Genomic DNA, 24328 nt, shown 5'->3' on the forward strand with positions numbered 1-24328 from the left:
CTGCAATAACAACAAAAACAGAATCCCCCTCATCCTCATATACCACCCCTCCACCCTCTGGATCCAACGCATTATCCTCCGACACGTCTGCCATCTGCAATCCAACCCCGCCACCAAAGACATTTTTCCCTCCCCACCCTTATCTGCTACACCTGCCCCTACATCTCACCGTTCCCCCACCCCCCCGTCACCCCCATCCCAGGCCCCAAAACGACTCCGCATCAAGCAGATGTTCACCTGCACATCTGCTACTGTGGTATACTGTATCCACTGTTCCCGGTGTGGCCTCCTCTAAATTGGGGAAAACCAGGCGGAGGCTTGGGGACCACTTTGCAGAGCACATACGCTCGGTTCGCATTGAACAACTGCACCTCCCAGTAGCAAACCATTTCAACTCCCCCTCCCATTCCCCAGATGACATGTCCATCCTGGTCCTCCTGCAGTGCCACAACGATGCCCAACCAAAGGGTGCAGGAACAGCAACTCATATTCTGCTTGGGAACCCTGCAGCCCGATGGTATCAATGTGGACTTCACAACCTTCAAAATCTCCCCCTCCCCCACTGCATCCCAAAACCAGCCCAGCTTGTCCCTGCCTCCCCAATCTTTCCTCCTCCCACCTTTCCCCTCCTCCCACCCCAAGCCCCACCTCCATCTCCTACCTACTAACCTCATCCCACCCTGTTGACCTGTCTGTCCTCCCTGGACTGGCCTTCTCCCTACCTCCCCACCTACACTCACCCTTACTGGCTCCATCCCCACCTCTTTGACCTGCCTGTCTCCTCTTCACCTTTCTCCTCCTCTATCCATCTTCGATCCCACTCCCCCTCTCTCCCTATTTATTTCAGAACCCCTTCCCCCTCTCCATTTCTGAAGAAGGGTCTCAGCCCGAAGCGTCAGCCTTCCTGCTCCTCTGATGCTGCTTGGCCTGCTGTGTTCATCCAGCTCTACATCTTGTTATCTTAAATGTATTAACAGTTTGTTTAAGGGCCTCATGAAGGGACACTAAGTAAAGAAGCTTTCATCGAGTGAATGCCAAAGTATAGTTGTAATAACACTTTCATTTTTTCATCCATTCCATCCAGTCCCATAGTAAAAAAAGGCCAAAATTCCATTTGCCTTCTAATTACTTGATACATCTGCATGCAAACCTTTTGGTGTTTCCTCAGCACTACAGTTATGTGGAGTCTCTCTGCATTTAAATAATAGCATGCCTTTTGATTCTTCCTCCCAAAGTGCATGATCTCACACTACATCTGCCAAACTTTTGGCCATTCATTCAATCTATTTATAAACCCTTGCAAATTCCTCACGACACTAAGCACTTGCAATTTTTTTTGCAATATCAGCAAATTTGGGGATACATTATACTCTGTCCTCTCCTCCAAGTCATTAACTTAGGTAGTCAATAATTGACGTCCGAGGACTCATCCTTTTGGCACTGCACTAGTTATGTCTTTCCAACTGGAGAAAGATCCATCTATCTAAACTCTGTCGACTTTTTTAACCAATCCTCGATCTATACTAATACCAGAAGCTTCTAATTTGTGCAAAGCCTTTTATATGGAAGTCTTCTTACAACTGTACGTCTGCACTCACTCTATGAAAGTTTCTTTACTTAATGTCACCTCATGAGGCCCATAACATGGATTACTAAATGACTTCTGGAAATTCAAATATACATCTTGAGGTTCTCCTTTGTCAACTCTGCTTGCACTAGCAAATTGGTCAAACGTGATTTTCCTTTCACGAAACTACATTGACTGTGTTTGATTGTGATAAGCTTTTCTAAATGGCTTGCCTTTTCTTCCTAAATAATGGACTCTGGCATTTTCCCCTTCATAGAGGTTGTGCTAACTAGCCAGTAGATTCTTGCTTTCTGTCTCCTTTTTTTTAAAATAAGAATGAGACATTAGCAGTTTTCCAATCTCCTGGAATATTTTGACAAATGTCTCAAGTATCTCTGCATTTACCTCCTTTAAAACATTTAGAGAGGTGTTCATCTGGTCCTGGCAATTTTTCTGCTTTTTAGTCTCATTAGTTTGTCAAATACGTTGTTTCTTGTGATGGAGACCATTACAATATCTTTCACCCATTAGCACTTGTGTATTGTTTTTGGGATGTTTACAGCATCTGCTGTGAAGCCCAATGTAAAATTTTGGTTTTAAATTACTTGCCATTTATTTGTTATTAATACCCAAGTTGTATCCTCCAAGGGTCTCGCACTTCCCCTTTTTCTATATCTGTAGAAGCTTTTGCTGTTTGTTTTACTTTATTTCTTGCCAATTTACTTTCGTAATCAATTTTTGATCCTGTTATTAGGCTTTGAATTATTCACAGCTGGTTCCTATAAAGAATCTCAATTTTTTTGTCACTTTGAGTGCCTTATTTTTCAATTGCATACTCTCCATGACTGCCTTTCTTTTAACCATATAACTCTGTATTTGCCCTTGTTTAAATTGAGGGCACTGAATTGAGACCTGAGTTACTCTCTGTGAGCCTGTTCCCAGGGAGGTTATGCGATATATTCTTCTGAGAGTCAATCCCTGATACACGCTACAAACTTGTCTTCGACGTCCCCCTTTCCCATCTGATTTATTCAGTCAATATATGGATTAGAATCACCCATGACAATTGTAATGGCCTTTGTATACACCTCCAATATTTCAGTTTATCATATCCTACTGTAAGACAACTCTGGGGGCTTGTAGACTATTCCTATCCATGACTCTTTACTTATTTCCACTCAAATTGATTTCAAATCATAATTTGTTGTACCCATGTCACTACTTTATTTGATACCATCCTTTACTAACAAAGCTACCCCACCCTGCTTTCCTTTTGTCTATTCTTCAGGAATGTCAAAAACCCTTGAATAATAGTCTCAGCACTCTGCAATCAAGTCTCTGTGGTGGTTATCGAGTCACATCTGTTTGTTTCTATTTGTGCCATAAATTCATCTATCCTGCTACCAACACTGTATGCATTCAGATAAAGACCTTTAAACTTTGACTTTTTATCATGTATTACTTACCTTTCTTCAAATTTCTGCATCACTCTGTGTATATTGTTATTCCCGTCACACTTTGATTATCATTCACCTCATCGCAAACCTGCACTTCTACACTCTTATTTTTGATTTTTTTTTAAGCTTCTCTTCTGTTGAAACTCCCACCCAAATTGAGATGACCAGAAATTTAATCACTGAGAAAGTGGTGAGCCTGTGGAATTCACTACCACAGAAAGTGGTTGAGGCCAAAACGTTCTGTGTTTTCAAGGAGGTTAACATAATTTGTGACTAAAGCGATCAAAGGATCTAGAGGAGAGTGGGATGAGGGTATTGTGCTCGATGATCAGTTATGGTCATATTGAATGGCAGAGTGGGCTTAGGATCAAGTGGTGTACTCCTGTTCCTAATTGCTATGTTTCTGTGAAAATTCTTCCAAATACACTTCAGAAACTCTTTTCCCCCTTTGGCCCTTTATACTTCCCAACCCGATATATATCTCAAACAGTTGGTTTCCTGTATGCATGTATTAATGTGTGTACGATTTTATTGTTGTGTGTATTTTACAGTGAGAAAAACAGTAAAATACAGTGAAAAGTTTTTCCATTGTCACAGTGATCTGGTGCCATTTTGAGTAGTTTAAGAATAAGAAAAGGATTGGATATAGCTTAAAGAGAGTCCATTGGTCCTGAGCCAGCTCATCATCATCAATGCCTGTAGTATATACCCGTTAGTATCATGTTCTTTTTTTAACCAGGCAAATTTTATCCTGGATCCCTCTCTCCAGCACTGAAATATTCTTCTTGATCAATACTTCCACTTTGTCTCCTTTCTTTTATTCCCAACCTTTTCAGAGTACCTCAGATCCGGGAATACTTAGATCCTGACCTTTTGTCAGCCTAGTGTCCGTGATCAATAGTTATATGGGCTATCGTTGGCCCTGCTTAGGGTGTTTAGATAAATGCACTGTAATTCTAATTTGGATTTTATTGCATTCCCTCTTTAATGATTGTCAGAGACAGTAGCGTAATGGTCATGTTTTAGGACCAGCAATCCAGAGTTTCGAGCTAATACTCTGGGAACAAAATTTCCAATTTCACTGAACAGAGCTACTGCTGAACCAAACAGAGAGAATCCAATGGGCTGCGTGCCTGGGGTTTGTTCCAAGCTGAAGTGATATTTTGGGTAATATCATTCAAAGCTCTTCCTCTAGTTTGGAACTTGCAAGTTACTTTTCTACACCCGAAATCAGTACGAAAGTTTGAACAAAATGGCAATGTGAGATAATGACAGGAGATTGATGATGCAAGGTCATTCAGCTGAAACAGTAACTCTGTTTCTCTCTCTCTACAGTTGCGTCCTGAGTGGTTTTCTGGGTTTATTAAAGAGGTTGTTAAATGTTTCACAGCTGCAGAATGTGTTGACTATCCAGCGAAGTCTCTCTGTTTCTCCAAAGATTGACAGCCATGTTTGTCCCCCGGTCGCTGAAGGTGAAAAGAGTGGAAGAAAGTGAGGGCCAACATGCCAAGAGAAGTAAAGTCGTTTCCGATGACTTAGGGAACACCGAACATCCCCAGGGAGTCACAGAAAACCCTGAGGCCACTGCTGGCCCAGAGGAGGAGGAGGAGGAGGAAGAGCCAGTGAAGCAGCTGAGCAAAGGCCAGCGCTGGCCGGAGCCAGGAGAGCCTGTCTGCTCGGTGTGTGGCCGATATGGGGAATATATCTGCAATGAGACTGATACGGATGTGTGCAGCATGGAGTGTAAAGCCCAGAATCTGCAGTGTTTGGGAATGGGGTGTCCAGCATCCTTTCCTGTTCCTGAGACATGGCCTAGCCTGCAGCCAGAGGAGCAGTTTGCCCAGGCTGGCAACTACCTGGAGCACCCATTTATCTCTAGCCTGAACACTGAGCAGGTGGAGGCCCTGCAGCATCAACTTGGCATTGCTGTGTCAGGTCCAGCTGTCAGGCCCATTGTGGAATTTGAGCATTGTGGCTTCCCCGACACCCTGAATGCCAACCTGGCAAGGATGGGCTACCTGACCCCTACCCCGGTTCAGATGCAGATGCTGCCACAAGGCTTGGCAGGGAAAGATGTTTTGGCGGCAGCGGACACTGGCTCAGGAAAAACCGCGGCTTTTCTGCTTCCCGTCATCATGGCGGCACTGCAACAGGTGAGTGGGAAGGGAAAAGGCTGGTGGGGCAATGGGAGAACAATGAGGAGTGGGAGGTAGTTGTATATCACAATACAGAGGATCTCCAGTTTGCATTAACAAAGTGCTAAAGCATCTTGCAAACGCTTCCTGTGCCCAAATTCTGACTACTTTTAAAAAAAAAGTGCAAGTTATTGCAATCTGGAACATTGACATGAAACACCCATAGAAGCAGGATCAATAGTAACTTTCATAAGGAAATATTTACAAAGGAAACATTTTGCATGGGCAAGGTACTGGATTAGCTCTTTCAAAGAACTCATCATGCACAATGGACTAACTAGCTCTGTGCACAATGTGGTCTCCACATTAGAAAAAGGATGTCTGGATACTGGGGAAGGTATGATAAAACATTTGCCAGGATAGTACCAGAACTAAGGGATTAGAAAGATGTTGAAAATATGCCTTCACTGTAGAGAAGTCCAAAAGTAAGAGGATCATAAATATATGATAATCATTCAGAAATTCAATATGGAATTCAGGAAAAAATGCTTATACAGAATCTGGTGGAATGTGAGACTCGCTACCATTCAAGGTAAATGTGATCTGTGGATATGGGTCCTGACCTAAAATGTCAGCTTTCCTGCTCCTCTGAGGCTGCCTAGCCTGCTGTGTTCCTCCAGCTCCACACTGTGTTATTTCAGACTCCAGCATCAGCAGTTCTTACTATCTCTAAATGTGATCTGTGACCTAGATATGCCGTTTTATCTATGGTCCAGCCAGTGACTTAAGGCTGCAGCTCTGAGTTGTCAATTTAGGTAATCGTATCTGCTGATATGCTGACTGACTGAATTGGGGCAGTTGGAGTTGATTGGGAATTTCAAACATTCGGCCAAGGACTGGTTCTCTTTATGATTATTGCTCTGCGACTAACAAAGTATGATATTGTGAAGACTGTGTCCTGTCTGGAGTGACGGATGCGCATTAGAAACTAACCACTTTGGCACAGTGAAGTACTTCCGAAGGGCACTTATTGTAATTTATTTGTTCACAGAATATGGACATTGGCTATCTCAATGTCTATTACCTAGAAGGTGCTTAAGAGTGGGCAGGCAGTGGTTCAGTGATATTATTGCTAGACTATTAATCCAGGTAATGCTCTGGGAGCCAGGTTCAAATACCCCTGTGGCAGATGGTGGAATTCGAATTCAATCTGGAATTAGGAGTCTAAGGATGAGCATGAAATCGTTGTGAATTGTCAGAAAAACTCATCTCATTTCCTAATGTTATATGGAAACTGACTGTTTGGTCCAACCAGTCCACGCTGACCATGCTCCCAAACTAAACTACTCGGTCTGCCTGCATTTGGCCCATGTCCCTCCAAATCTTTCCTATTCATGAACTTATCCAAATATCTTTTAAATGTTGTGACTGTACCTGCCTCCACCACTTCCTCTGGCAGTTGATTCCATTCACAAACCACACTCTGTGTAAAAAGGAAGTCCCCTTGTGTCCTTTTTTTAAATCTTTCTCCTCACCTTAAAAATGTCCCCTAGTTTTGAACTCCTCCAGCCTAGGGAAAAGACCCTTGTCGTTCACATTATCCGTGCCCCTTATGATTTTATATACCTCAATAAGGTCAACCCTCAACCTCCTACGCTCCAGTGAAAAAGTCCCAGCCTTTCCAGTCCATTTTTGTATCTCAAACTCTCCATTCCTGGCAATGTCCTGATAAATCTAATCTGGAGATTTCTTAAATTTTCCAGCTGTTTACAAAGCAGCTCAAGCAGAACTGTCCACTTCCAGGGAAGGAAACCACCATTCTTAGCTGTGATTCTAGACCCTTGGCAATGTAGTTGACTGTTAACTCTCAATTGGGGATGGATAATAAATGCTAGCATAGCCAGCAATGCCCATGTTGCGTGAATAAGTTTTTAAAAAAAAATTACTGAGAGTCTGAAGTAACATATAGGCTAGACCAGGTAAAGATGGCAGATTTCCTTTTCTAACAGACATTGGTGAACCAAATAAAGTTTTACTATGTTCAGTTTTTTTTTCAATTCTTATTTAATTCCAATTTCACCATATGAGTCAGTGGGTTTGAACCCAGCTTGGGTTCTGACTACTAGTCCAGTGACATTACAATGACACTCCGAGCTCCCCATGAGGCAGGTTTATTTGCACAATAACGGACTAGGCTACAAACTGGGCAGAATTGGGAATAAACATTATTTAGAATATTCTCAGGAAACAATAGATAAGAAAATATATGCTTTCAGAGAGGATATGCTTTCAGAAATAACTCATCACTAGTGGTTATTGGATGGCACAGAGTGATAGAAGTGGACTATTTTCAGTGATAGACGATTTACAATAAAACGACAGATGCATAAGATTGCACGTATTTGAGAAGGGTTTTTATTTTTAAATAGAATTGTGAGGATGTCTTTGAAACAGAGCCCATACCTGTATTTGAAGGGAAAAGGGGTGTGAGTACAGAGGAGGAACATGAGTTTAGGATTGTTGTTCATGTAGATGATAAACACCATTGTTGGGCGGTACGGTGGAGCAGTGGTTAGCACTGCTGCCTCACAGCGCCAGGTTCGATTCCACCCTCTGGCAACTCTGTGTGGAGTTTACACGTTCTGTCCGTGTCTGCATGGGTTTCTGCTGGGTGCTCTGGTTTCTTCCCCCCCCCCCCCAAGTCCAAAGATGTGCAGGTTTTTGGTAGATTGGCCATGCTAAATTGCCTGTAGTGTTCAGGGATGTGCAGGCTAAGTGGGTTAGCCATGGGAAATGCAGGGTTACAGGAATAGGGTAAGGGTATGGGTCTGGATGGGATGCTCTTTGGAGGGTTGGTGCAGATCTGTTGGGCCAAATGGCCTGTTTCCACGCTGTAGGAATGATGACGTGGCATAAACAGCCCGGTTAAGTGTTATGTAATTCTGTTTCTAACCTTGTAACATCTAACCTTGGGGTGTTTGGCTCTGTTTCACTTTGTATTATTCTAGGAGTGTTTTGGTGACATTGAGAGCTCAAAATGAGAACATTTTTGCTGTCTCCAGCAATTGCATTCCGTAAATTGACAAATTTTAAAAAAAGAATCGGAACACAAATCGTAAAAAACGATTACTTTCTCAGTTCAAGGTTGTGAATGTGGAATAAAGAGGAACTGTGAGTCAGAATTTGAGTGGCAGCATTTTTTTGTTTTCCTGTCTTTCAGAACAAGAAGACTTCACCCCAGCAACCTACTGGGTTGATCCTGACTCCGACACGTGAACTTGCCATTCAGATCGAAGGGCAGGCCAGGGAGCTGATGATGGGTTTGCCCAACATGAGAACTGCACTGCTAGTCGGTGGAATGCCTTTACCCCCACAGCTCCACCGCCTCAAACAAAACATTCAGGCAAGATATGCAGCTCACACTGCAGTTGACAATTTATTCAGGATTTTTTAGAAATGTTCATTCCTCCAATTTCTCTCTTGTTTTTCCCCTTCTTGTTTCTGTTTCTCTCCTGAAGAGACTAACTCTGGTTAGGGTGGAGGTTCAAAGATGTTTGCTGCCTTCGTGGCCAAGCCTTTGAATGAACTTGGGCAATACTTATGAGCAGCCTATTCAGCTGTTAGGGCATCACATCTGAATTTAATCATATCTTCTGTTTAGCTTTTGCATTCCCGTGAAATGCTGGCTTTGCCAATGACATGTTTCCACAAAAAGGCAACATAAGGTGTCATTGGATGAGGGCTGCTAGTTAATTTTCTTTTCCAATTCCTTACCTTATGGTGTTGAGGCTAACTGTAGCCTTGTCTGGGATCTGGTAACAGTACAAACCAGCAATCCAACCAGCACCTGCTGGCCTGTGTGGCTCAGTCACACCTGGTCTATTTACCAATAAAATCATAATATATTCTTTATCAGTTTGCATTGCTTCAAGTGAATGGCCTACTCTTTAAAGGGGACAGTTTTGCAGCATTACCAAGAGCAGCCAGTCCTGAGAGTCTCACTTTAACTTTGCTACTTGTGCCCTATGAGGGGGATCCATGCAATACCGCCTGCCTCTGTACTGTGTTATCTGTTGATAATAGTGAGTAAGTTCTTCTATCCATGTGTAGACATTTATTATTTCTGAGTTATTTCCCTGTTGCCATTCTACTCAGTATAAAAAGCGAAAAGTGGTTCCTCCAGAATTCAAAACATGGGATTCTATTCTGTGTTCCTCCTGTTATCTCTTCACCAGCCGCTTCTTCCACTAACCCAGAAATCTGGCTACAACATGACAAATGCAAAATCTCCTCCTTTTAAGACATCCCTTAAAACCTATATCTTTTTCCAAGCCTTTGGATCACCTGTCCAAGTATCTTATGTGGTTATACCAAATAATGCGTTTAATGTAGCAAAAATGGCATTTTATTTGTGTTGAGATGAAAACAGATAACACTGGAAATACTCAGCAACAGTCAGGCAACATCAGTGGAGAGAAAAATGGAGTTAAAGAGAAATTTTGAAAGAAAATGTCAAAACAAATTAATATCAAGTAATTTTTCTTTCTCAGGGATGTATACTGTATTGTCCTGGAGATGGACACCATCTATACCTACCTTGCTGCCTCCTCTGCTCTGTCCTTTCCACTGTTCTGTCCCTAGCGCTTACACCTTTGCCAACACCACCAATCTTTTACCCTCCTCCCCACCGCACTGGACTTGCCCAAGTCAATCACAAGTTAACCTCTAACAAAACTATTTATCCTGACTAAACTCATCACTTGGCCCAAAGAGCTCACATGTTGTCAGTCATTTGTCTTGTAGAGATTTTATCATCCACCTTCCTGGACTGCCTCTTCTCTCGATGTCCTTCCTACAGAATATCATCTGGTGTTTAATTTTAGACATTTTGGTTCTATTCACAGGTCATTATTGCAACTCCAGGGCGGCTGCTGGAAATTCTAAAGCAAAAAGCTGTCACCCTGTGTGGAATGCAGATTGTGGTGGTGGATGAGGTAAATGTTGATGTTGAAGTATCCCTTTTAAAATCACATCTGAATTCAACACTGAAGCCACGGCTCAAGCCAGGCCTAATTGAAGGAAGTGCTCTCTGCCTTCAACTTTCTAGCTTGAATGAGTTTGACCAGTATCTGTTTCATTTCCCACAGTTGTGACCATATAGTTCTGCTGATAATCCCAGGAGAGGATTTGTGATGATATGAGGAACTATCCTAGTGTAGAGTGAACTCCTTTAGACATGGTTCATTAAAAGGAGTATCATTTTGAATATAATCCATGCTTACCTGCCCCATAGGGTGTTTTAATGGGCAATGTGGAGGGAGCTTCAAACATCTACAAGTTATAATGTGGAAACAGACCATTCAACAGGAGCAGCCCATGCTTGTGTTTATGCAATAACAAATGCATCTTCTTATTCCTTCAACTCTCTTTCCTTCAGTCACCTGTCCAATCTTGAACATTTTCTAACTCAAGTTAATCACAAGTTAACCTCTAACAAAACTATTTATCCTAACTCAACTACCTCTAGAAGTGAATTCTACTGTCCCTCCATTCTTTATAAAGACATTTTTCCAATCCTCTTATTCACAAGAGGAGCAGTAGGCCATTAAGCCCCGCAAGCCTGCTTCACCATTCTGGAGCATCATCATCTGCCCCAAAATAAATTTCATGTGCGTTTCCCATATTCATTGGTGTCATTTTTATTCAGAAATCTATCAATCTCTTCTTCAACTTGGTCAAATATGCTTTTATAACCCTCGGAGAGAGCAATTTCTGAAGATTCACTAACTTTTGAGGGAAGAAATTCTTTCTCATCTTAGTCGTAAATTGTGATCAGAGATAATGGGAACTGCAGATGCTGGAGAAACCAAGATAAAGTGTGAAGCTGGATGAACACAGCAGGCCAAGCAGCATCTCCTGAGATGCTGCTTGGCCTGCTGTGTTCATCCAGCTTCACACTTTATCTTAGTTGTAAATTGTCTGCTTTATATTCTGAACACTTCCAACCCAACCAGTGGAAACATCCTTTCAGCATTTACTCTGTTTACCCTTTCATGAATTTTGTAAGTTTCAATAGCATTACCTCTTTCTTCTAAATTCCAGGGAATACAAACCCAATGTTATCAATTTTTCCTCAGAACAGTCCTGCCATCCCAGGAATTGGTCTGGCCAACCTCTCTCTGTGGCAAATATATCCTTCTAAAATGTACATGATACACAAGGTGCAGTCTTGTACAGGTTCTATTCAACCAAAGCAAAATATTTTAACGTCTATGCTCAAAGCCCCTTGTCGTAAAGGTCAAATGTTTTACATTTAATCCTGGATTTACAGGTTTCCTTGTTCTTAAATCCTCAACTACTAGAAACTACTGGCCTTGGAAGGTTCACATCATTTAATCACCCACCCATGCTTTACTATAGGTTCAGATATGATGTGTGATCATTGGGGTGAGGTGGTTAATGGCAATACTGCAAAACTCTAAAGATAGCCGTATTAAGCATCTCCAGAACAGGAAAATCATTTTCTAATTAATCTGCAGACAGGCTTTATGTTCTGTCTGTTAATTGTTCTGGAAGTAGCTCTCACAACTGTAACTTCTGCCTCATTGAAAAAGACAAACACAGCCAGCACAGACTATGTTTCCCCTTCAGGTCACATACGATCCTGTCTTGGAAATACTGTTCCTTCATTGTATTTGGGTATAAGTTCTGGAGCTTTCTACCTGCACTGTGGGAGTGCCTTCACTACACAGATCTCAACAGTTCAAGAAGGTTGCTCACCACCAATGCTTTGAAGCAATATCACTGGCCTTGCCCATATTCTGAACACCAATAACAAGTTTGCACTGTGCAACATTGCTGATGATAAAACTAAAAACTATTATTTTCTTTCTGAGGTTGACACCATGTTGAAGATGGGATTCCAGCAGCAGGTGTTGGACATTCTGGAGAAAATTGCCTCAGAGCATCAAACGGTTTTGGTCTCTGCCACCATCCCAGCAGGTATTGAGCAGCTGGCCAGCCAGTTCCTGCAGGACCCAGTCAGGATCACTGTTGGAGAGATGAACCAGCCTTGTTCCAATGTCCGTCAAATTATCCTTTGGGTGGAGGAAGCCTCCAAGAAGAAGAAACTGTTTGAGATTCTGAATGCAAGTAGAACTGAATTTTTCTGTGTAAATGTCGGGTAGAATCTCTTTATATCACCCAAACATGGGGCAGGGACAGGTGAGCATGGAACTTGCCTGTAGTCACAATCCAGAGCCTGGCGATTAGAGTGAGATATACAGGTTCCTTCGGGGATCGATTGGCAAGTGTGGAACTGAATGACTGCTAACAGGTCCTGTGTTTGACCCCAATTGGTGCAGAATTAACATCAGTGTTTTCAGGTTTTGAAGGGTCAAGGCAACAGATTTGGAACATCAGACAGAGCTATTCCTCACTCTGATTGTACCTGCTGAAAGGGGTGCGAATACAGTGGAAAAATTAAGGGTGAGGTCTTGTTTTAGGCACTACTGAGATGCATTCGCAGTTAAATAGCTGGCTTGTACACCTGAAAGAGTATAATTTGAGTAATGGGCTGGAAGTCCCTTTTGAACTGCAGGAACTGGGGAGATGGTGAGAAAGGAACCAATGGCCATTTTAACTTTTTCTCAACCTTTTTGTATAAATGCTTTCTAATCCATTTTTGGTTTGTTCCTCTGATCTAGGATGGCAAGCTCTTCCAACCCCCCGTGCTGGTGTTTGTGGACTGCAGACTGGGAGCTGATCTGCTATCAAATGCTGTGCAGACTATCACAGGCCTGAAGACAGTGGCTATTCACTCAGACAAGGCCCAGCGTGAACGGAATCAGATTCTGCAGGTAAACGCCTGATGGAAACCAGTGTGTGACATGCTGAAAATAAAGCTCCCTATTCCTGGAGTCATTAGAAAAGCTAAGGACTTTCAGGAAGTATATTAGATTAGATTTATTTATTTGCCACATGTACTAAATACAGAAATACATAAGTACAGTTAAAAGTGCACAAAGTCGCCTTTCACTGGTGATAATGGCTTCGAAATCTCCCCTTCCCCCACTGCATCCCAAAAACAGCCCAGTTCGTCCCCTCCCCCCACTGCACCACACAACCAGCCCAGCTCTTCCCTCCACCCACTGCATCCCAAAACCAGTCCAACCTGTCTCTGCCTCCCTAACCTGTTCTTCCTCTCACCCATCCCTTCCTCCCACCTCAAGCCGCACCTCCATCTCCTACCTACTAACCTCATCCCACCTCCTTGACCTGTCCGTCTTCCCTGGACTGACCTATCCCCTCCCTACCTCCCCACCTATACTCTCCTCTCCACCTATCTTCTTTTCTCTCCAGCTTCGGTCCGCCTCCCCCTCTCTCCCTATTTATTCCAGAACCCTCACCCCATCCCCCTCTCTGATGAAGGGTCTAGGCCCGAAACGTCAGCTTTTGTGCTCCTGAGATGCTGCTGGGGCTGCTGTGTTCATCCAGCCTCACATTTTATTATCGCCTTTCACTGGTGCCCACTTGATCAAAAGAAAACAGAATTGAAGATTTTAACAGAGCTAAAAGGGTAAGCAAGTGGAAAAAAGAAAAGTCCAGATCCCAGAGACCCATGTCCCATCTCCACAATGGAGCCACCGATGTTCCAATCGCTAGGACAACCAGGAGGCCACCTCTATGCAAAAGGCCTGCTCTCACACCGACTGCTGCTGCCTCACTGGCCATTCCCAACACTTCATTGGCATCTCTCACTGGCCCCGCTCTCACTGCTGTCACTGCCTTACCGGCCCCGCTCTTACCAGCGACTGTTGCCACCAAACCGGCCCGCTCTAGATCCGCCGCCATTGCTCCAGCCCATGTTCAATCGCTGTAGCTGCAGGTCACAGCCCACATGTTCAGCTCCCACCACACAGCTCCCGGTTGTGATCCAACTCCTTAGGTAGGTAGTTAAAAGGATGTGAGTGGGGAGGGGATAGAATTACTGTGGAAAGGAGAGAGGAGAAGAAGAAGAGAAAAAAGAACAAAAAGGAAAGGGAACTGGGGAGCAGAGTGGAGCTCTGTATGGACCAATATACCCTGCAGAATTCCCCAGTTTATCTGTCTTTCAGAGTCATGTTGACAGAAAGCAATTACCAATAAATAGATTCTAACTATAGACGAACATTTATGAACTATCAACATATATCTCTCCTGGTTAAACCTCCAACCACCTGTTAAATTCTCCCTCTACAAACTCTCACACATATTGACAGGGAATAAAAACAGTGTTATCAGGAAAGGAAAAGATTGGGAAGGCAATTTAGTGTCCCTGTTCATAGGATTTGCTGAGTTTATTCTTGTGCTGATTGAATGCTGCTTCTTAATCTTCCTTTTCTGGTTACTTTCATCTGTTTGCAGGATCCAAAGGCGACTGGTTCAAACCTGTAAAGCTTTTTGACTTATTAATTAAAATTCACGGCTTACAGCAACTGGAAAAGGAAAAACAAATTGGTTACCTCCAGACTTGCGATGCCTTTTACTGCAGAGAAGAGACAGCTCCTGCTTTTGCAGAGATCTGAATGCTTCTATCTGATCCAGACCCAAAGCCATTGAACTCCCTGGGATCCAATCACTGAGATGTTGTCAGGCAGATAGCCTTTGCCATTGATAATCAGTTCTACCTACAGACCAAACAGCTGCTTGTTGCCAGCCATAAGTCCATTCGTATGCACCATTTGGTCCAGCTCTTCGGCAAACTAGGCATCCATTACTACATGAACAAGCAGCAGTATAAACAGTACTTACAATCACACTTCTGTCAGGTTACTTGCTTTTAAAAAGTGTAGTAATCCTTCAACAATCCTTAATTTTTAAAGCTCTTTTCCCATTTTAACCCATGATCAAAAATAGCCTCATATCTTAATGAGCCTTGCAGCCACAATTCTTAGCAACCACCAATATCCTGTACAATTTCAAACCAGAGCAGCATTTGTAACAGCATAATTGTGCTCAGTATCTGTGTTCAGGAAAGATCATTCTCCTAGATGTTGTTCACCTGAATTACACAGTCGACATGATGTCTGCCGCAGGCTCTCCTCACTTATCTAGGTTCACATCTTAACAGCTTGCATTTATATAGTGACTTTAACATAATAATAAAACATCCAAAGACGTTTCATAGGAGCATTATAAAGCAAACTTATAATTCTAAAATGGTGGATTGAAAGCAGTGTGGATCTTGCAGCTGCAGACTAGATTCGGGTTTACTTCTGGATTTCATACAATTATTTTATTTTAGAGGTATAAGACTTTTATTTTGATTCATTTTTACTTCTTTTAAAGACTCTGACTATGACTGAAATTTGCCACTAAGCAGCATCAAATGATAGGGTAGACAACCAAAAGATTTCTCACAGAGGTGGGTTTTAACGATCATGTTGGAAATGAAAAGACAGTGGAAAGTCTAGGGAGGGAATTTTGGAACCTAGAGCCTTGGCAGCTGAAAGCAAGGCCTCCAATGGTATGGAATTAAAGTCAGGGATATTCAAGAGGCCAGATTTAAAGGGGTACAGATACCTCATTATTGTGGGAGTAAAGGGATTATAGAGATGGTGAAGGGCAAGAATTATGAAACTGGGGGTTTGTTTAACTGGGAGCCAGTGTGGGTCAACACATTCAGAGGTAATAGATGAACAGGACTTGATGCGAATAAAAACATAGGCAGGGAGTTTTGGATGACTGTAATTTTACGGAGGACAGAATGTGTGAGGACAGCCAGGAATGCATTATAATCGTTAAATCTAGAGGTAACAAAGGCATGGAATGAGGAATTAGGCTACAGATAAGTTGAAGTGGAGCAAAATAAGACAATATTACATATGTGGAAATAGATGATTTTGGAGAACAGCCACTTGGATGAGGTACTGGAAAGAAAGAATCACACTTCTGTTGTACACTTCATAAACACAATGTCCCAAAGTAGTTTACTGTCACTGAAATATTTTTGAGCTGTACTGTTGTAATATAGGAGACATAAGAATTAAATGCTCAAAGCAAGATCCCTCAACCAGCAATTGGATAAATGATCGCATAAGAAATATTGGTTGAGGGATAATTATTGGCAGGAACTGCAAGCAGAGAACTTCTGTTCTTCTGTGTATTAGTGTCATGGGTTGTTTTAAATCCACTGAAGTAGTCTAGGGGGGCCTTTGACTTGGTAGCGCTCTTTCAGTAGTGTACAGGGTAGATAATATAGTCAAGTTTAGACCATAATATACAGAAATAGATTTAGGCCAGTCAGCCCATCAAGTCTGCTCTGCCATTCAATCATGGTTGATGTGTTTCTCAATCCCATTCTCCTGCCTTTTAACACCCGTTCTCATCAGGAACCTAACCATCTCTGTCTTAAATATGTGCAATGGGTTAGCCTCCACAGCCATCTGCAGCAATAAGTTCCACAGAATCACCACCCTCCTGCTGAAGAAATTTATCCTCATCCCATTTCTAAACTGTCATCCCTTCACCCTGAGGCTGTATCCCTGGCTCCTAATCTCTCCTACTAGTGGAAACATCTTCTCCACATCCACTCTAATAGGCCTGTCAGTATTCTGAACATTTCAATCAGATTCCTCCTCATCCTTCTTAGTTCCATTGAGTACTAAGCCAGAGACCTCAACTGCTCCTTTGATGATAAGCCTTTTATCTCCAAAATCATTCTTGTAAACCTTCTCTGGATTTCCACCAATGCCAGCATATCCTTCCTTAGATATGGGACCCAAAACTGCTCATGATATTCCAGATGCAGTCTGATGAGAGCCGTATATAGCATCAGCAGTAAATCTCTGCTCGTGTTTTCTAGACCTTACGTTTGCCTTCCTAACCACCAACTGAATCTCAAGAATCCTGAACTAGGACTCCCAAATCATTTCAATCTTCAGATTTCCAAAGCCTTTCTGTACTGCCTTTCAGAGGTTTCTGGATTGTCACTTGACTCTTGACTCTAAGGGAAAAACACTGCCACTATTACCACAGCTTCAAATGCTGCCAATGTTTCGGAATCCATGTCAACATGAGATAGATCCTGCCGAAGCCCTAAGAAAGGCAATCTGAGAAGATATTAAGAATCCACTAAATATGTGTAAGCTAGAACAGTTACAAGTGTCTGCAGCAATAAGTTCCACAGTGTGGTTTTGATCGTCTCTGCATTTGATTCATAATACCATTTACGCCTAATCTCTGAAGGTACACCAGTCCAGCAACCTACACTGCCATTTTTCAAGGTGAGGCTAGGAAGAAAATAACCAGATTTACTAAATTTAAATTTGCAATTCAGTAAAGTCTGAATTCACTACCTCCAGTGGCCTAGATAATGGGACCATCCTGAGGTTGTTGATGGGAGTACTTGCCACTTGCAGGATATAAATTGCAACATTTGGTCATCTGAGGGGGAAAGAAAAGCTGCAGCAATACAACCAAGTCTCTGATCAAACTAGCAAGCTTTGCCCTGCTGGAATCTTAGTCTTAGAACATAACATTTTGGTACTTGGCTGATAGTAAACCTTAGCACTTCATCACCTGTTCAAAAAATAGTAGGACCTAATTGATCATTTCACAATCAACATGGGGCAGGTAATGATAGAGAGGGAGGTGCTTGTGGGTTGTGGGGAGGTGTTCAATTTTCTCATCCCATAGTTATCCAAAGTCTGCTGTTGTGATGTTTTTCAGGGCCTGCTTCAAGATGACTATGAGGTTGTTGTCAGCACAGGAGTCCTCGGCAGAGGGCTGGATCTTGTCAATGTCACATTGGTTGTGAACTTTGACATGCCGCCTACCATGGATGAATATGTGCATCAGGTAGAGAAATTTTACTGTGTGAATTCTTCATCTCCTTTCCATGCCTCCTCCTCTTGTCCCAAACTGTGAAATGCATGGCTGTAACAATGCAGGATGCAGAATTCAGGTAGAATTCCGCTGTGCTGGCTAAAAGAGTTTAATTTCTATGGTTAGCCACGCTGAGAAGAGAGGGACAATATTAGATACAAGACTCCAGAGGTGAAGAATATTAGAAACCGGATACTTCTAATTCATGTTACAGACCAGACTAAATCCCCTTCAGAATATAGCAAGGAGTTGGCCTGGACCCTAACTTTTATCTTATTTATTGACAAGTGTAAGGTGCTGTGTTCCACATGTAATTCAATTGGTCACATTACTTGGGTTTGAGCAAAACAACTTTTATTCTTACCCCCAGTTAAAATATTAAAAGAAGAATTAGAATAACTTAACTCTGCTGGAAAACTTAACAAAATAATAGATTATTTAACTATTAAACAGCAACTGTTAGAACATAGTAACATTCCATAAACACATGTTTGGCAAAGGCAAAGCCAGTCAAACAGATTGTCTCACATGTGATTCTGGCAGCAAAAAGAGAACTCAAGTTTTTAGCTGCAACAAAAAGATGTGGTAGCTCCCACAACCAGCTTCCAAACCCCTAACAACTACTGAAAGCTTTTATAAAACCTAGCTTCTGTGGGAGCCTCACTCTACCCATTCATGCTGCTTCTACTGTTTCAACCTTTTTTTAAAAAAAAACCCATGGCCCCTCAAGCTGCTTGGAACAGACCACTTAGAGCCTATGTGTCAACCTCTCTTCATTAAAACAAAACCCAGAACAAAATACACCTCTTAAAGCCATAGTGTCATCAACACAAGGTACCAACGTGTTGAGTGGAGAGTTTACAACCATGTAAGAAGTGATGTTGGAGTCTTGAAGGCACAACCATGCTGGAAATAAGTGGAAGATTCTTGTACAAATCTCAGCAACAGTATGCAGACCAAGTGATTGATCCTCCAGGTTTTGATCAGTATCTGGTTAGAGTTTGAGTCAGTCATATGGGTGAAGAAGGCAGTTTTGCATTCAGTTTGGAGAATAAGTGACGGCTTCATCAGATAGTAAGAACTGCAGATGCTTCATTGTATTTTTAATATCTTTAAGGTAATTGTGTAGTCAGTAGTATTTATGTTCTTTGATATGCTTCTTTCAGGAAAATTATTTTGATTTAAACTGTGAACCTTGTGGCTTCATCCTTTTAGTAAATACCTGAATTTTCAACTTTTTTTTTAAAAGAAAAACAGACTGGTCTCTGCTGAGATCATTAACAATCACTACGGTTATCTCCGAAACATAATAGCCAGATTGTACATGTAAGGTCTCTCAAACTGCACTGCAATAATGAGCAGATAATGTTTTTGTGGTGTTGATTGAAGGATGAAAATTTCCTAGGTTGCTGGGGAGAACTCCTCACCTCCTCTTCAAAATAATGTCAGTAGATCTTTTACATCCAGCTAAAGGAGCAGACAGATTTAATATCTCATCAGAAATCACCTCCAATAGCATTCACTCACTGTTGCCATAACTGTCAGCGTAGATTTTGTGCTCATCTTTCTGGAGTGGGACTTAAACCCACAACTTCATGTCTAGGAGGTGAGAGTCTCAACAATTGAGTCATGGCTGAATAGGGATAAATCTTTAAATGAAACTGCAACTTGGACATTATACATGCTATTATCTTGTTTCCATAGAGGCCACAGTTACAGGCCCAAATCGTAAATGAATGGTGCTCTAAAACATGCTTATTTTTCCAGGTGGGGAGAGCAGGACGGTTGGGTCACCAGGGAACAGCAATCACCTTTGTTAATAACAGCAGCAGCAAGCATTTCTTGGAACTGGTGAAGCGGGTGAAGCCAACAGGTACACTGCTGCCTCCGCAGCTCCTTAACTCCCCCTATTTGAATGAGCAACAGCGCAGAGAACAACTGAGAAACAAGCAGCAAGCACAGCAAGACATGGTGACTGGGAAGAGTCTGATTGATATCATCAGGAAGCATGACCGCTGTGCACTGCAGAAACGATAATCTGTGACTTGTGGTGAGGGGACAGGCTGGGCACCTGGTTAACAGCAGTTTGTCTCTACTGGGCTTATTTTCCATTGTCGCACTGGATCTGAGTACAGGCCATGAGGGTGATGTATACTGCATTACATGAAACTGGGCAGAGCGAAATTAATTAAAATGATGTTTTTAAGTATTCTGTATGAGGTGTGTATACTTGTCTGATCAGCAATATATTTACAGCGATTAAAATCAGACTTTCAACTTGCTTATAGTCATGAGATGGGCATGAGGGTAGCACTTGGGTAAGTGTTCTGTGCTGACCAATTGCGGCAAGTTTATGATAAGCCAACCCATGCACTTAATATTCCACTTGTTTCACTGACATTGTCTATGAATTTTTCTCCTTTATGTTTGCACTTAGAAAAGTGCAGAATTTGAGGCACCCAGTTACACATTGGTATCAAACATGACCTCATGAGGGTAGATTGTGGTATGCTGATGCACAACAGGTGCTTTGTTTCCTCCTTAACAATACGAACCAGGATCACCGCTGAAGTAATTGTCAGTATGGCAGCTTATCTGCTGAAGATGAGTCACTGGCCACCAGCAGCTTGATTTAGGAGGCTTCAAACACATTCTGTTTAATTGCTTACCACAAACAATTGGATGGAACTTCTATCCTGTGAGTGATTACACTGAATCCAGATCTCTCAGTTGATTGACATGGCCATTCTTAATAATGTTACCAATAAAAGCAATGAAGTTATGCTTTACTTCTACAAATCATTGGTCAGATTACATTTGGAGTATCATGTTCAGTTCTGGACACCTTATTTAAGAAAGGATATTAGAAGTTGGAGAGACTTCAAAGGAGATTTACTAGAATGATAACAAGAATGAAGAATTTTATATATAAGGGAAGACTAGAGAGATTTGATTTGATTTATTATTGTCATTTGTACCAAGGTACAGTGAAAAGTATTGTCTTACTTGCCTTAACTGCAAATCAAATTATATAAGTACATTAGAGTAACAAAAGAGTGCAGATACAATATTACAGCTGCCAAGAAAGTGCAGAGAGATATTAATGTTAACATTAAAGAAGGCCATTCAAAGACTGATAACACCAGGGAAGAAGCTGTTTGTATGTGTATACAACTTTGATATTTTATGATTGATGGAAGAGGGTGGAGAAGAGCATTAGGCAGGGTAAAAGGGGTCTTAGATTAAGCTTGTTGCTTTCTCGATGCAGCGAGAAGTATAGATGAAATCAGTGGATGAGAGGTTGGTTTGCACGACGGAATGGTCTGTGCTCATAACTCTCTGTAGTTGGGCTTGTTGTCCTTGGAGCAGAGAAAATTAAGAGGTGACTTTATTGAGGTGTTCAAAATTTAATAACAATTTTGAAAGGGTGAAGAAAGATATTCTAATTCCACATGTTCATATGTCAGTAACCAGAGGTCACAACTTCAAGATTATCAGCAAGAGAACTAGCAGAGAGACGAGGGAAAATATCTTTACTCAGATTTATAGAGACTTAGAGTAATATAGCATGGAAACTGGTCCATGGTGCCTACTCGGGTAGTTCCAATTGCCTGTATTTGGTCTGTATCCTTCTAAAGCCTTCCCATCCATGTAGCTATCCAATTGATTTTTAAAAAAATGTTGCTATTATACCTGCCTCAGCCACTTTCTCTGGCAGCCCATTCCATATACGCACCATTCTCTGTGTGAAGATGTTGCCCCTCGGATCCTTCTTAAATCTTTCCCCTCTCACCTTAAACCTATGCCGTCTAGTTTTCAATTCGTCATCCCTGGGGAAAAAGACTATATGCATTCATCCTACCTATGCCCCTCATGATTTTATACACCTCAATAAGGTCATTCCTCATTCTCCCACATTCCAAGGAATAAAGTCCTATCCTGTCCAATCTAGCCTTATAACTCAGGCCTACTAGCCCTGGCAACATCCCCGTAAATCTTCTTTGCACACTTTCCAGTTTAGTTATATCTTTCCTATAACAGGGTGATCAAAATTGTACACAATATTCGAAGTGCAGCCTTACCAATGACTTATACAACTGTAACATAACATCCCAATTCCTATACTCAGTACCTTGACCAATGAAGACCAGCATGCTAAATGCCTCCTTCACCACCCTGTAGACATGTCATGCCACTTTCAATGAACTATGTACTTTTAATCCTCCGTCCCTCTGTTCCGCAACACTCCTCAGGACCTTACTCTTTACTCTGTAAGTCCTACCTTGGTTTGCCTTTCCAAAGTGCAACACCTCACACTTATCTGTAATTTGCCAATCCTCAGCCCACTTTCTCATTGGATCAAGATCCCGCAATATTGTCATGGTCACCAAAGTTGCAGGAGCAAAGAAACAATTCCAGAAATTTTGAATATGTTTCGTAAGTGAATCAGTCACAATAAAGTGTCTGTGAATAGAGGGGAAAAAAAACAACCAGCGAAGAGGTATGAAATAGCTGCTCTCTCTTCAGCCTCTCGCTTGGTCACAACAATATTTTAAAATCTTTTCTAACAAGTGGCTATACCAATTAAAATGCATTTAACAAAATTTTATTGTAGCATGCAGCCAATCACAAGATTTTATTGAGTTAAAAGTCAGGTTCAGTACTTGCTAACCCCAAGAAAATTAATAAGGACATGACTTCAAGTTTGAGAAGTCTTTTTCTCACAAAAACACACACAAATACAAAGTTGAAAAATATAGTGTCCAATCCCAAAGAAACATAAAAGAATTATACACTTTAGAGTCCATTGGATATTCTGGAGGTACAAGGTATTAACCTAAAATCATGATTGATTAGTTTTGTTCTAGGAACTATCAGCTGTCCTGAATATTGCAATTATCTTTTTAAGTTCTTGGTTTCCTGATGTTTCTTTACAGTTAGTTTTGTTACTGGGCACTTCTTTAGGAATAGGGAGAGGAACATTCTCTAGCATTTTACACTTCTGAGGTCTAAAATCTGTCTCCTCTGCTTCTGCCTTAGAAGAAGCCTCCTGAAACAGAAGCTTGTTTGTATATTCAGTCTGTTGGGTTCATTGTGTTCAGGCTCTAGAACAGTAAATCAGAAAGGAGTTGAGGGCCTTTTCATGCCTCACAGGATTGGAATTGACTGGTTTTAATGTTGTTGGGAAAAGTGTTAATTTCAGCTCGGATTGTCTTGCTGCCCATGTTTGTTCTGTGAAATTTGGCTAGCCAGTGATCAAAACATTGTGGTACTATTTCAATTGTTTTATCTGTTGTAATCAGCTGTGTGAGACTTCTGTTAAAGAGTTTGACAAAGTTACAAATATATAGCCCATGAACTGCTTTAAATGTGGAGTGAAGGAACCAGAACAACAACTTGCATTTATATAAATTACAATTTTATTCAAGAAGGGTGCTACGGATAAACCAAGGAACCTACAGGCCAGTGAATCTAACATGAACAATAGGGAAGGTATTTTTAAAAAAAATTCTAAGCAACATAATTTATCTCCAATTGTAGAGGCAAGGATTAATGAAGGATAGTCAATTTTATTTTGTCAGGGGCAAACTATGTCTGACAGGTTTGATTTGAGTTTTTTGAAGAGGTGACTGATTAAGGTACTGCAGTTGATGGAGTCTACATGGACTTCAGTGAGGCTTTTGATAAGAACTTCCTTAGGAAGCTGGCCAAGAAGATAACAGCTCTTAGGATCCAGGGCAATTTGACAAGTTGGATCTTAAACTGGCGAAGTGACAAAAGGTGAGGGGTGATGATTGAAGGTTATTATGGGGACTGGAAGTGGAAGCCTGGGTCCAGTGGCATTCCACAGGGTTTGCTGGTGGAACCCTTTCTGCTTGTAGTGCACGTGAATGATTTGGAAATGAAGGTACAAGGTTTGATCAATAAGATTGCAGATTATGGAAAAATTTGTGATGGGTAAATAACAAGGAGGAATACTTCAAGATGATATTGACGGCTGGTCAGATAGACTGTACATTGGCAAATGAAATGTAATCCTGAAGAGTGTGAAGTAATGCATTTTGGGGGGACTAACAAGGCAGGGGTATACTTGATCAATAGTAGGACCCTAGGAAGTACAAAGAATCAGAAGGACCTTGGTTTGCATTTCCACAGATCCTTGATGGGAATACAACAGACCGATGAGGTGGTGAAGAAATCAGATAGGATACTTCCCTTTTATTAGTTGAGGCACTGACTTCTAGCGGAGAAATAGTGATTGAGCCATGCAAGATGTTAGTTAGGGTACAGCTTTGGACTAT

The 24328-nt window shown here is 41.6% G+C and overlaps 1 protein-coding gene across 8 annotated transcripts in view; it reads left to right on the forward strand.

Moving 5' to 3' along the window:
- ddx59 (DEAD (Asp-Glu-Ala-Asp) box polypeptide 59) overlaps positions 1-20808 on the forward strand; it is a 60717-nt gene extending 39909 nt beyond the window's left edge. For 4 of the 8 annotated variants that reach the window (XM_059640862.1, XM_048521011.2, XM_048521010.2 and 1 more), the window contains 7 exons: positions 4360-5177; positions 8380-8562; positions 10064-10153; positions 12056-12307; positions 12866-13018; positions 17871-17999; positions 19794-20808. In XM_059640862.1, the coding sequence (XP_059496845.1) occupies positions 4473-5177; positions 8380-8562; positions 10064-10153; positions 12056-12307; positions 12866-13018; positions 17871-17999; positions 19794-20063 (1782 nt within the window). In that variant the 5' untranslated portion in view covers positions 4360-4472 and the 3' untranslated portion in view covers positions 20064-20808. The remainder of the gene's footprint in view (positions 1-4359; positions 5178-8379; positions 8563-10063; positions 10154-12055; positions 12308-12865; positions 13019-17870; positions 18000-19793) is intronic. The other 4 variants (XM_048521016.2, XM_048521014.2, XM_048521017.2 and 1 more) reach the window with 2 other exon arrangements.
- The last annotated feature ends 3520 nt before the right edge of the window (positions 20809-24328 follow it).

This window comes from Stegostoma tigrinum, chromosome 38, assembly GCF_030684315.1.
Source record: "Stegostoma tigrinum isolate sSteTig4 chromosome 38, sSteTig4.hap1, whole genome shotgun sequence".
Classification (NCBI taxonomy): domain Eukaryota; kingdom Metazoa; phylum Chordata; class Chondrichthyes; order Orectolobiformes; family Stegostomatidae; genus Stegostoma; species Stegostoma tigrinum.